The 10,378-nt window shown below is 53.9% G+C and overlaps 1 protein-coding gene across 1 annotated transcript; it reads right to left on the reverse strand.

Annotated features, from left to right (window-relative positions):
- Positions 1-3,098: 3,098 nt before the first annotated feature.
- On the reverse strand, positions 3,099-5,692 carry DUSP1 (dual specificity phosphatase 1). The gene is made up of 4 exons (XM_082771594.1): positions 5,232-5,692; positions 4,938-5,086; positions 4,599-4,818; positions 3,099-4,067 (listed from the first exon to the last, which is right to left on the reverse strand). Exons 1-4 carry the CDS (start codon positions 5,599-5,601, stop codon positions 3,697-3,699), a joined length of 1,110 nt encoding a protein of 369 aa, XP_082627720.1. The 5' UTR covers positions 5,602-5,692; the 3' UTR covers positions 3,099-3,696.
- Positions 5,693-10,378: the final 4,686 nt, after the last annotated feature.

Consider the following 10,378-nt stretch of genomic DNA (forward strand, 5'->3'; position numbering starts at 1 on the left):
AGAAAGGCAAAAGCTTTGAGACAAGGGGATTACCCCAGACGCTCTAATCTGGAGCTGGGTCTGCCTGTCATGTGATAACCGGGTACACCACATCCCCCGGGTACTGCCTTTTGCAGGGGGCATTATGTGCTGCTCGTGTGCTGTGCCCCCACGGGGGTCCTGTGTTGCCTGCGCCCGCCCCTCGCAGCTGGGACACCACGTGCAATGGGCTTCACGCCGCTGCACCCATTCTTTGTGTGTTTGCACCCAGCTGCCCTCCTTGTTTGGCCGTTTTGGGGACCTGAAGGGCTCTTGTCCGTGCCTCCTGTTTGCCTTCGGGGTGGGTGAGCAGCTCCTGGCCTGGAGGAACGAGGCTGGGAGCCAGTTCCCGAAATGCAAAAAAATGTCTTTTTATCACTTTGTGACAAATTGGTGTGTCAGCAGCAGGAAGTGATGTTACTGCCGTCCTCAGCAAAGGGAAACTCCTCGTGGTTTCCATGGGGACATATGCAACTGTATAATTATGGGTTTATATAAGCCTAAACCCTACATACACCCGCTGTGTGCCTGGTTTCTGGGGGTCTCAGGCCCCCAGAAGCGGGGGCAGGAGCTCAGCTGAGCCCTATTAGCACGGCAGGGAGCCGGGATAGCGGGAATTAAAAGTCTGGCCAACCAGGGAGAATAAATGAGGGGGCAGAAGGAAAAATGCCCCCCAGGACATGCACAGGGAGCAAAGTTCAGCTTGGCTGTGTCCATCCATCTCCCCCAGCGGACACGTTGGCACACTGATGTGGCGTTTGCTCTCTTGCTTGCACCTCTCCTGCTTCTGGTGGCTGTTGTCTCCCCCTTATCCCTCACTTGTATGGCCCAGGAGCACTTTGGGATCAGGGCACGATCCTGTTCACAGATGATTTGCAGGAATCTGGGGGCTGGGAGCACCGCAGGACTCGGGTGGCAGCAGGAGGGTCACGACGGAGTCGGCGAAGGTCGCTGCGAGCCGACAGCGCCTCTGGGTGCCCTCACTGAGAGCCCGGCTTTGTGCTGAAGCCGCTCTCTGTGCCCCTCTGTCAGGTGCCTGCTTAGGTTATAAAGCTGATCGGCTGCCAGGTAATGAGTTTTATTGTTCCAAGAAACACATAAACAACCTCCCCCGGCTGACGGAGAGCGGATTTCTGTTTGAACTGTGATTAACAGGCAGGATTTTTTTTATCAGTTGCACGGCCAGGGCTGCCAAGGTTGTATTTTTCCACTGAACGAGCTCTGCTTGGCTTTGAAGGTGAAAGTTTGTTCCACCGTTTGCTGCAGGTGAAGAAAAAAAAAAAAAAAAAAAAAAAAAGGCTCACGTTTCCAGAAAGAGCCTTGTGCATTTTACGAGGAATGCAGCGCTGGGTGCGACCCCATGGAGCAGCACAACCTGCCCAGGGACTTTCCATGGAAGGCAGAAAGGGGTTCTGCAGGCTCTGCAGGAAGAGAAAGACTTTGGGGGAGGACAGTGCGCTTTGAGGTGCTTCACACTGCAGAAAGATGACTTTTAACTTCGGTTCTTGGAGCCTGGGGAGCTCTCCTCACTTCCCTTTTAGCTGCTCCATTTGTTTTTATCCCTTGGCGTCAGGTCGGAGCGCGGCGCTGACGACAGAGCTGCGTCTGCGGAGCAGCGCACGTGGAAGCCTTTCAGACGCAGCGCTGCATCATCCCGGCCTTCAAGGGCACCTTCGCTTCAAGGGGCCCGGGATTTAGCACCGCGAGCGCTCCAGGTAACTTGCAGGGTTTCAGCAGGAGGCTGTGGTGCTCAGCACGCCTTTGGTTACGTGACAGGACTGCAGCTGCTTTGTGCTTAAAGACCCTCATTTATAAACGTAGACTTTGGATTGTAGCGATTAGGACGCCTTAATATTACACAAAGTATCATAAACAGCTCTTATCTGCCTGAGCAAATCCATTTTTGACAGGGCAAAAGCAGCACGTGACTCCTTGAACTTCAGCGATGCGAGGACGGGCAGCTTCCTCCTGGAGTGGATGCAGAGCCAGAACATCTGCTGTCCCAGCACCCCCACGTCCAGTTAGCTGGCACTGCCACCACCAACTCGCTTTAAAAACAAGCCTCCAGCTGCAGTTCTTACACATTAGCTGCCCCCAGTAAGGACATGTCACAGCAGCACTGCTGCCCCCACGCACCCCACGGATGTCACACCCCATCCACAGCACCAACCCCGCACCATTTGCTGCCACCATCGCCCCGCAGCTCCTGCCCACGAGCTGCCAGCAGCACTAACCAGTTAGGGCTTGTCTCCCTGCTTTTTGTTATGCTGGATAAAACTCCTTGCCTCAGCTTAAATGCTGGAGAAAAGTCCAGTCTAGTGGGAATCTGCAGCCAGAGAATTTATTTGGGTCTGTGTAAGAAGTTATATGACCGCTGGTAAAAATTATATGACTGCTGGTAACCTGGCCTGTTGTTATGCCCTGATTTATCTCCAGAGATAGCACTGCCAGCCAAATATTTCACTGTAGGGATCAGAGGCGCTTTGAATTGCAAAAAGGAATTAAGGAGGCAAGACAGAAAAAGAAAACACCTTGGCACAAACTCAGCAGCACCAGAGATCAGCTAGCAACAGGTTAATTTTTAGACTTAACCTTTGAAGCATTTGAAGTAAACAAGCAATAAGGAAGCTTCTTCCTCCTTCCTGGGAGAGGACTATTTTAACTCCCCTGTAGTCCCTTGCTCAAGTCACAGTTGGTTCAAACTATTACAGCTCTGTTGCCAATACTGCAGCCAAAGCCACCTTACAGCTGAGAGTCTGGCCTTGGCTGTCTGCCACAGCACATAATTATACAGGGACAAAGAACTCAGGTTAAGAAATGGCAGAAGTTTCTAGTCAAGTATGTTGCTTTTAAACTCCTTTTTCTGTCTAGTTCAGTCAAGACCCCAGGAATTTGCATTACCTGGGGCCAAACACCATTAGAAATTCAGACTGACTTATTTTGCTTGTTATCTGGGAGCTTGTAGAGAAGTTTTAGGACAGTAAGATGCACAAGACTTTAAACAACATATCCAGCTTTCAATAGAAATACCATAATTTATTCTGTTTGTATAAAAAAGTTATAGTCACGTAACAAAACTATGTCTTCATAAGAAGAAATATATTATTTCACATCATAAATAAATCAAACATACAACCCTTGGCAACTCAAAAAGCACGCGCCTGGTGCTTTCATGTCAGTGCTTGGGAAACAAGAAGAGCTGACAGATATATACACAGGATTACAGTACCAAAAAATGCTGAGGTATTTAGTTTCTCTAGAAATGAAACTGTAAGTTCATGAAGGCAAAACAATGCTCTAATGTAAAAATAAATAAATAGGATTGTCATAAGAGGGGACAGCATCAGTGTTGCTTAAAGTGTCCAGGAATGGGAATACTGGTGAGCACACTACTAAATGTGCAGCAGGCTTAGGACAAACAGAAGACAAGGGGGAACAGCTCAGGATAACACAGCGTCCTTTGCTCTTTGCGTAGGCATCCAGATATTGGCTTTAGAAGACAGCAGGAGAGTCTGTAACACCTAGTTCTCTGGCATCAGGTGAGCTCCTCTTCGTGACAGTGTTCTGGGATGCACGGATGGTTCCCCACAAGACACAAGTGACCGATGACACTGTCCCCACAGTTATTGCACTTCTGACACAGTACATCTGAGTTCTGACCAGATTTTCACCTGCCTCTCAGCAGCTCGGGGAAGTGGTGATGGGACTCTGAAGGTAGCTTAAAGCACTGGACGAGGTGTGAACAGGGATGGACACTGGGAAGTTAAAGACTGTGGTGGTCGATGCTCCTCTGTCCAATACTGACATAGCGGGGCTCCCGGCTTCTGCTGAGCAGTTGGGGGCAAGGACCTGCGACTCAAACTGGAGCAGCTGCCCCATGAAGCTGAAGTTTGGGGAGATGATGCTCCTTCTCTGCTTCACGAACTCAAAGGCTTCATCCAGCTTGACTCTGTTGGTCCTCATGAGATAAGCAAGGCAGATGGTCGCTGACCGGGAAATGCCAGCCTGGCAGTGCACAAACACCCTTCCTCCATCGTTTTTAACAGAGTCTGAAAGAATTAAAATACACAGTTGGCAAACAAGTCCCACGGCTTCCAGAGGTGGGAAAGCAGTGCCTGCCGTTTTACATGTCTTTAATCCATCCCTTCCTTAGCTGAATAGGTGAGCCCAGTGCTTTCGAGACAAAGAGAGCCTTTGTCCTGAGGGAAACAGCACTCTAGCTACTCTCATTCTGGGCTCCAATTCCAATTATACTAATAGGTCCTCCAGGTCACTTTAGCAGTCTCGCAAGATTACTTTAATACTGATCCGCTTAAGTTCACTAGCTCTCTTCTGCAAGACTAACGCCTCTTGATTCAAGATTTCAAACAGTTTTGTAAAGCCAAGATTATTCCTCTCAGCTGAATAAAATTAATGGAAACAGTCCCTGGGCATTTATCCCCTTGGAACAAAGGCTCCCCAATCTCAGATGAAGCTGCGCTGAGGAAGACAATACCACCCCCACCCAAAAAAAAGAAAAAAAAAATCACTCCCAGGGTACACCACACGAGACAAAAGAACGGTAGAGAGAGCTCATTTACCTATGAAATCAATCGCCTCATTAAACCAGGAGCTGATATCCGCCTTGTGGTTGTCCTCCACCGGGATACTCTTGTACTGGTAGTGCCCTTCGAAGTGGTTGGGGCAGTTGGCTGAGACGTTGATCAGCGCCGTGATCCCCAAGGCATCCAGCATGTCTTTCCGGGAGGCATGGTACGCGCTGCCCAGGTAGAGGAACGGCAGGATTTCCACGGGGCCACCCTGGAAGCAGACGGACAGACAGACAACCGGTCAGCACCGCTCGGGCAGCTCCCCATGGTGACCCCCAACACCCCTCGAGCACCCCCGGGTGCCGGCACCCACACGTCTCCCCCACTCACCTGATCGTACAAGGGGGTGCCGCAGGAGCTGCACCCCGAGTCGGCGCTGCCGGGGGCGCTGCTGGCGCTCAGGGGGAGGCTGAGTCCGGTGGGGGCGGCCGGCTTGGTGCACAGCTCGGAGCAGGCGGCCGAGAAAGCTTCGTAACCTCCTGCGGGGTTAAAGGGGAGAGGGGCGCGGGGTGAGCGCTGCGCGGCCGGGGGCGAGCGGAGCCCGCGGCCGGCGGCGGGGAAGGAGGAGGAGGAGAAGGAGGAGGAGGCGGCCACGTCCCCGAGGGACCCCGGGCGGCCACTCACCCTTGAGAAAGCAGATGCGGGCACCACGGGCTTCCCTGCAGAGGGTGCCGAGGGCCAGCAGCAGGGTGCTGTCCCTCTTGGGCAGCTCCAGGTCGGCGCTGCGCTCGTCCAGCAGCACCACGGTGTGCACCAGCCCCTGGCGCAGGCGGGAGCGGAGCTCCTCGTTGGGGACGACGTGCTCCAGGGCTAGGGCTCCCTTAGCCCGGCGGCGGACGATGGTGCTGAGGCGCACGTTGCAGGAGCCGCGGATGTGCGCCGCGTTGAAGGAGAAGAAGGAGCGGCAGTCCAGCACCAGGCACTGCGCGGCGCGCTCCTGCAGCAGCCCCCGCAGCGCCTCGCACTCCAGCGCGCACACCCGCAGGTTCACCATGGCTCGGTCGGGCCCCGAGGAGCGAAGCAAAGAACAAAAAAAAAAAAAAACACGAAAATTTAAAAAAAAAAACGAAGCGCTCCCGGGCGGCGCGGCTCGGCTCGGCTCGGCACAGCGCGGCCCCGCAGCCTTATATCGGGGCGCGCCGCCGCCGCCGCCGTTTTCTCAATGGGGGCCGGGTCACGTGGGGCCGCCCCGCGGCTGACGTCACCTTGGCGGCGCGCCACGGCCCCGCCGGCGTGACGTCATGGGCCGCCGGGCGCGCGCGCGCGCCCGCCCGGCTACAACCGCGTTGGGGGGGGGGGGAGGTGGCGGGGCGGGCACGCGTGGGGTCCCGCATCCAGCCGTGCGCGGGCACGCGCAGCCGGACACGTCCCCAAGGGCGTGCACGCGCCTGCGGGCACACGCAGCGCTGCGTGGCTCCTCTGCCCCCCCAGCACCCCCCGCACCCCCCCACGGCAATTGGGGCGTTGCAGGGGGCCGCAAGGTCGCGGGGGGGTCGTGTTCGTGGCCGTGCTCCTGACACACGCGTGTCAGCACGTGTGAGCGCACGCGCGTACGCGAGCCTGATGCTGGCGCGGTGGTTCTGTGATTTGGGTTCGTGCATAGGCAAATAACACAGGTACAGGCACAGGCAAACGTGAATGTGTGCACACGGAGACGGGTATCTGTGAGGGCATTTGTTATGGAAATGTCTCTGAGAAGCTGTTCTCACGTTTTGTGTGCGAGGAAAAAATCTGTGGTAGTTTGTTTTCCGTTTCCCCAGATGTTAGGGCGGCCCGGTAACGGGCAATGAAGCAGCTGGAGCTCTGTTGTTTTTTTTTTTTCCCCTTGGTAGTGTATCAGCGCTTCCCAAAAGTTCTCTTTTCCCCGTGGGCGACCGGCTGCCACCAAAACACCGGGGTGTTTCTTACACACGGCTTCCAGGCAGCGCCGCTTTCACTTCCCCTGTCTCCTCGCGATTTCTCCCCGGCCCTATGAGCTCCCCAGCGCACTCTGCCCTGGCCTCCGCCTGCCCCCAGCACCATCCCCGGCTTCGACCCTTTTCCCACAGCCCCTTTCCAGCAATTCCTCCTTCCCCCAGCACCTCCTGCCCCTGCTGTGCTGCTCCCTGCTCGCCCCGTGCAGCAGGTAGCTGTTGTCACCTCTCTTCTCCAGCTGCTCCCCTTCCAGAGGAGCCCTCCCCATGCACCCCTTTGCCCCAGGGTCCCCTCCCACGGCTCAGGGTGCCTTTCCCAGCTCCGAGCTCTCCCAGCCTCGTGGGCTGCCGGCTGTCAACTTTCTCGAACTTTCCAGTCGCTCCTCCACCAGATTCCACCAGTCTTTGGCCACCTCCAGCCTTCTCAAACCAGCACACCTCTGGATCTGGCCAAGCGCTCCAGGGCTTTCCAGGCTCTTGGCGTGTGACCAGGAGGAGGGGACACAGGGATAGACACAGCTGAGCGAGCATCGGCCCCAGCTCACCCACTTGCTGCAGGGATGGCTCTGCTCTGCTGAGCAATGTTGGCTTTTTCTTTCATTTTTTTTGTTTTGATTTTTTTTTTTTTTGCCAGAACTGCAGCCTCAAAGCAGATCTGTTTTTTTTTTTTTTTTTAAACACGTCCTTTAAAAATAAACACTGGCTTGCACTTTTCATTCTATTTATTTATTATTGTTCTTTTAACAGCGGGTTGGAAACAGATTGCGGGAGAAACATTCATATGCTTTAGTGCCAGGAAAAAACTCCGCTCGACCACGCGGTCACCCACGCTGTTACTGGGACCCTCTGGTGGTCCACAGCCCGCTGCTGGGTGTGAAGAACAGCCCCCAGCAGCTGATGGGTGACACCCGTCCCTCCGTGCCACGCACACGTGGGCAGGGCGCATGGGCTGTGCTGCAGCTGGCAGTGGCATCGCTGTGACAGCACCATGCATGGCCGAGCTCTGGTGACCTTGCCAAAAAGCCATCCCAGGCTGTGCTGAGGAGCCCAGCAGTGGGAATTAGCGATGATTGATGGCTTGCCAACTTTTCGCAGCAGAACGGCAGATGGCCGTGAGGCAGGCCTTCATTCATCACTTTTTCTCACTGCAATTCTCCTCATTTTGATGATGACCTTAGACCGTGCCCCAAACTTATGGGTCTGAGCAGGCACCGTCCTTCTCCCAGGGGACTCCATCAGGATGCTGAGCTCCTCCAGCAAGCCCAAAGCCTTCCAGAAGCAGGAGCACGGGCTGGAAGAGTGGATTTGAACTCTTTAATGGAAAGTGGTATTTTAATGTGCTGCGCCACCAGTGCCTTGTCAGTGCAAATGGCCACCGGCTCACAGATGGGGGTATCCCCATGCTGCTGACAGTATTTCTCTTCTTGTCCCAAACTCTTCTCCTACACAGAAAAGAAAATTAAAAGATTGAGTGTTGTGTTTTTTTTGTTTGGCAACCTCAGTTTTCCCCAAGTTTAACAACATTGCCGTGGGTGCCCCCTGCGCAGGTAGGCATCGTGCTCTCGTGGCAGCCGCCGTGCCAGCCGTGCTGCCAGCTGGCTGGGTGCAAATATTGAATGTGGGCCGGGCACCCTGGGCCAGGTGCCTCAGCTGCTCTAGGCCAGCACAGGGAAGATGTTCAGCTGAGGCTTTTGCGCAAGGGGAATCTGCCTCTGCGAGAGCCCACAGCGATAATAATCGCTCTCTGATGGACTTATTTAATTACGGGACTTTTGAATCTGCTCTTGTTTACACCCAGCGCAAATCAGGAAGAAAAAAATTAATCACATGTGGCAGTGTGCATTTAATCACTTATAATCCTGGACTAGCTATTTCCTTGCTTTACTCTATTTTTGTTTTCTTTTCTTAAATAAACCTGCCATAAGAATGAAAGAAAGGAAAATACAAAGCAGGACTGAAGTGCCTTTTAGGAGCTCAGGCTGACCTGAATGACATTCTTAAGGGCTTGATTTCCTGTCTTAACAAAAGGCAGGAAAGACAAAATTAACCCCTTCCTCCAAAACAAATCCGTGTTTGCACTTGGGCCACAATGACATTGTAAAGGTAATAATAGAAATGACAGCAATGCTGCCCCCGAGGGTGGGGGTGCAAGGCGATGCTTTTCCTTCAGCAGATGGGACCCGCTGCCGCGTTGCTGCAGCCCTCCTTTATTCCCTGGGCCGGAGCAGTTCCCATGTTACTCTGCCAAAATATTTACAAGTCCATAATGACACGAAAGGCCCATGAGTGTGATCCTCCGCTCGTGGGATTAGGGACTTCTTGGGAAAATAATTCCCTGACAATTTCATCATAATGCCGTAGTTGAGCGCGCTGTCGTCTTCTCAGCCCGGCCGGGGACCTTGCCGGCTTCCTTCAGAGGCTGCGGGTCTCCTGGTGCAGCCTGGCTGATGTTTATCTGCGAGGGGATAAAGTGAGGGCTGCGGACAGCTTCTGCACGGCCTGACACCGGTGCCAATTTGTTAGCAACTTGGTGACAAGCATAGATAACCCCTAGCCTGGAACTGGCCCATTGCACAAGCTGGTTAACCGGTAAAACTGGCTGCTCGGGCCTTTTAACCAGTCACCCATGGCCAAAATCAGCCCTGAACCGTTCCAGCCAACCCAGGATGACAGCACCGTTGGACCTGACCCCAGCCTGCATCTCACTGCTCTCGGTGCAAGTTTTGCCTGAATAAAGATACGGAGCACCGAGCCTCAGCACTTGAGACAGAGAACAAAAATTCATGTGGGAAAATTTGGAAACCGTGCTGGATGCATTTCTTCTGCATGTGTAACATTTTCTCCGAATTCAGTTTCACAACCCAGCGTTTCCTTTTGTAAATATTTGGACTTTGTAGAGGCACAAAGTCATAAGAAACAGAAGGAAAAAGGAAAGATAGGGGGAGAGAGGGAGAGTCAGCAAAAGAAAGAACAGAAAAAAAAGAACGATGAGACACAGAAAGGATTCAGTGACGAAAGGTTACAACAAACAGCGTATGAACAATATAGAATTACCGATGAGTCATATTGCAATGAAAACAGCATTTTTAATGCCTTTAAATCCTGCGATTGAGCCCTTTTGCCAGGGTTTGTTGAGCTCAGGGTGCCTCAGATTCTGCATGCGAGAGGTGATGAGGAGGGGGACCCAGGAGGCAGAAGGGGCAGCCCAGACAACACAAAAGCCGGATCGGGGCTGGGCCCCACTGCTGGAGACAGCCTGCAAACCTGCTGTGCGTGGCCTTACTTCTGCGTGCCACATCGAAGGCACAACTGGTCCTGGCTGAGTGCAAAGTGGTTGGGGAGCAGCCTGGGTATTTTCACCGAGGACATGTCTTGGGTATAGATGTCCAGCTGAGGAATGGGAAAAACACCCTTTTTCTCCACTCCCTGCTTTCCTGCCTGTCCCAGACCAGTGGCTGCCTCCTGCTCGAAGGCTCTGGGCAGCAGAGGGGCAAGAGCCCACACTCGGGTGGTGGGTGCCTGCCTGCCTATCCTGCATCCCTAACACTCTTTCTGGAGCTCCCCGCTCCCCGCTCGGGCCTTTCCCTGCTGTATTTGTAATGCAGGGCTGCGGGCTGCTGGCTCCAAAACACGACAGCCCACCGAGGCAGCCCTGCGCTGCAGCTGGGGCTTGCCATCAGCTCTGCAGCTGCACTTAGTTGCACAAGCCGAGGTGCCCAGACAGCGAGCCTGGCATCATATAACCTAGTACCTGTGTGTGTGTGGCTGTCCCAGGGCCCAGCATATGGCACCTCATGGCCTGAAACCCAAGGCATTTGGGAAGTCTGCCGCAGGGATGGTCCCCCATCGTCATTCTGC

This window comes from Aythya marila (assembly GCF_965140915.1).
Source record: "Aythya marila genome assembly, chromosome: 14".
NCBI lineage: Eukaryota > Metazoa > Chordata > Aves > Anseriformes > Anatidae > Aythya > Aythya marila.

Bases quoted from the DNA above. Each gene is read 5' to 3' on its own strand.
- DUSP1 (XM_082771594.1), bottom strand. From the start codon at position 5,601: ATGGTGAACCTGCGGGTGTGCGCGCTGGAGTGCGAGGCGCTGCGGGGG. The intron at 4,819-4,937 runs GTGAGTGGGGGA...GTCTGCTTCCAG, and splicing joins GCACCCCCTTGTACGATCAG to GGTGGCCCCGTGGAAATCCT. The intron at 4,068-4,598 runs GTAAATGAGCTC...TAATTCTTTCAG, and splicing joins TGAGGCGATTGATTTCATAG to ACTCTGTTAAAAACGATGGA.